General features: G+C 42.6%; 1 protein-coding gene across 2 annotated transcripts in view; it reads right to left on the reverse strand.

Annotated features, from left to right (window-relative positions):
* Positions 1-245: 245 nt before the first annotated feature.
* Positions 246-2,500, reverse strand: part of LOC115006142 (uncharacterized protein C9orf152) — a 4,037-nt gene continuing 1,782 nt past the window's right edge. For both annotated transcript variants that reach the window (XM_029428221.1, XM_029428220.1), the window contains exons 3-4: positions 2,036-2,267; positions 246-1,331 (exon numbers count right to left, since the gene is read on the reverse strand). In XM_029428221.1, coding sequence (XP_029284081.1) covers positions 950-1,331; positions 2,036-2,267 — 614 coding nt within the window. In that variant the 3' untranslated portion in view covers positions 246-949. The remainder of the gene's footprint in view (positions 1,332-2,035; positions 2,268-2,500) is intronic.

Consider the following 2,500-nt stretch of genomic DNA (forward strand, 5'->3'; position numbering starts at 1 on the left):
GAGAACGGTTAGGATCCAGTGAACGTGAAGTAAAGTGACGTAAAGTCAAGCCAACTGCTCAGCGGGTACGTCACAGCCGAGACTCGTCCTCTTAAATATAGACGATCTTTGATCGACTGAGGCGAGAGTTGAGAAGAGACAAGGCAACATACAATAAAACCGATAACACAGAATAACAAAGTAAAATAAAACAAAAGTCAAGTCAAATAAATGTAAATAAAAATACACTTAAGAGACAAGGCAACCTTGAATAAAGTAAAATAAAACATAAAATAAAACAAAGCAGGTAAAACAAAATAACATAAAATAAAAGTAGTACGTTTATTTATTAAGTTCTCCATAAGAGAGCAGAAATTAAGGTTCAATACAAAATTAAATTCAGTTGTAATTGTGTCAAAGACAAAATCTGATTTATTATAATTATTGTAAATCTGATCATTTTAATGCAGAACTCAAATCCACAAAACATTTTTCTCCTCATGATCCATCATTTTGTCTGTTAATGCTTCGTATGATCTCAGCTTCACTTCTGGATCAGAATTAAACTTTTTACTGTTCATCAGATTGACACATTTTCTCCTGTTTGGGACAAACACCTTCTGTTTCCATGGTTTCCTGCACAAACTATATATTATTATTATATATAATCAGTCAGACGTCTCATTCTGTGGACACATGAAGATAAAAAAAATTTGTTTACAGGAAATAATTATATTTTGTTTTTTTAATAAACTCAGTGAAAGTGGAAAATAATATTAATTAATAATATTTTTATGGCAGTTTTCTGACACTTTTGTCCTCTAAGGAAGAAAATAATTACATGAAAACATATTGAGAATCTTGCATGTAGATATTCCTCTGTGCAAGAATACACATAACGTGAAATACATGAAATAAAATGATATTTTCATTTCTGAGTGTTCTTAATGACGAATGGACCCGTCTGAAATCAGAAGGACGAGTACATGCCCAGTCTCCGGGCGGCCTCCGAGATCCTCGGGGTCTTCCTGTTGGGAAATGGGTGGTAGTTGTGGTTCTGGGGCCCCCCCGTGGACGAGCCCACCCCCCCGACACTCAGCTGCCTGGTGAGTCTGAGGGCCGGGGCCGACAACTTCCTCTGCAGGACGATGTTCCCCGTCGCACACGGCTTCTCCTGCAGGTCTTCATGCAGAATGTTGGTGGAGGCGTGGGGGGGATCCGTCTCCTCTGGCTCTGCTCGGCACCCGGCAGTGTGATCTTCTTCTTTGGTACTGCAGGAGGAGCTGCAGGGAGACTCAGACGGAGAGTCCACGGAGAGTTTCCTGCCGACGGACTCGGAGGACGACGAACGTCTGTAGAACAAACACGAGTTACAGACAGAATGTCGAGAAGACAATTCAACGACCAACAGATTGTAACGATCGTTAGTTTCACTTCAGTGTCTATCAAGTAAAATCAGCAGAAGTGGTTAAAAACAATTCAGCTGGGAACTTGTGACTTGGCCTGTCAATCTTGTCTCAATCAGCTGGCATCTTCCCACAGTGGTTTTGAACCATTTTGCATGTTTGTGTAGTGGTGGTGTAGTGGAGTGTAGTGGTGTAGAGTTGTGTAGTGGTGTTTAGTGGTGTAGTCGTGTGTAGTGTAGTGGAGTGGTGTAGTCGTGTAGTGGTGTAGTTGTGTGTAGTGGTGTAGTCGTGTGTAGTGTAGTGGTGTGTAGTGGTGTAGAGTTGTGTAGTGGTGTGTAGTCGTGTGTAGTTGTGTAGTGGTAGTGTAGTGGAGTGTAGTGGTGTAGTCGTGTGTAGTTGTGTGTAGTGGTGTAGTCGTGTGTAGTGGTGTAGTTGTGTGTAGTGGTGTAGACGTGTGTAGTGGTGTAGTTGTGTGTAGTAGTGTAGTCGTGTAGACGTGTGTAGTGGTGTAGTTGTGTGTAGTAGTGTAGTCGTGTAGTTGTGTGTAGTGGTGTAGACGTGTGTAGTGCTGTAGTCGTGTGTAGTGGTGTAGTCGTGGTATAGTTGTCTAATGTTGTGTCTCTTGAAAGGAAACCCGGCGAGCGACTGACCGCGAGGAACTGTTGGTGTTTGTTGTTTCCGGGGAGGAAGCTGTGAGCTGCGCGCCGACGCAGGGGCGGGAGCGCAGGTGGAGATCCAGATGGACGTGCCAGGGGTCGCAGCCGGTCGTCGGGTCGGGGTCAAAGGTCACAGCCGACGGTGAGCTGCTGTCTGGTTCCCATGGCGACGCCAAACCCTGAGTGACGGGGACGATGCCGACGGCCTCCGACAGCTCCTCCGACACTGGACACAGAAAATATATTTACTGCAATATTTAACACTCAATGTGCATTTATATCATATATTTATGATATAAATGCACATTGAGTGTTAAATGTTGACCATTACGACTACACCACTACACACAACTACACACGACCACGCACACAACATATTCTCATATATTTATATTTATTATTATTATTATTATTATTATTATTATTATTATATACCTTCTGCCATTTATTCAATTTCTT

The sequence above is a fragment of the Cottoperca gobio genome, unplaced genomic scaffold, assembly GCF_900634415.1.
Source record: "Cottoperca gobio unplaced genomic scaffold, fCotGob3.1 fCotGob3_50arrow_ctg1, whole genome shotgun sequence".
Lineage (NCBI taxonomy): Eukaryota > Metazoa > Chordata > Actinopteri > Perciformes > Bovichtidae > Cottoperca > Cottoperca gobio.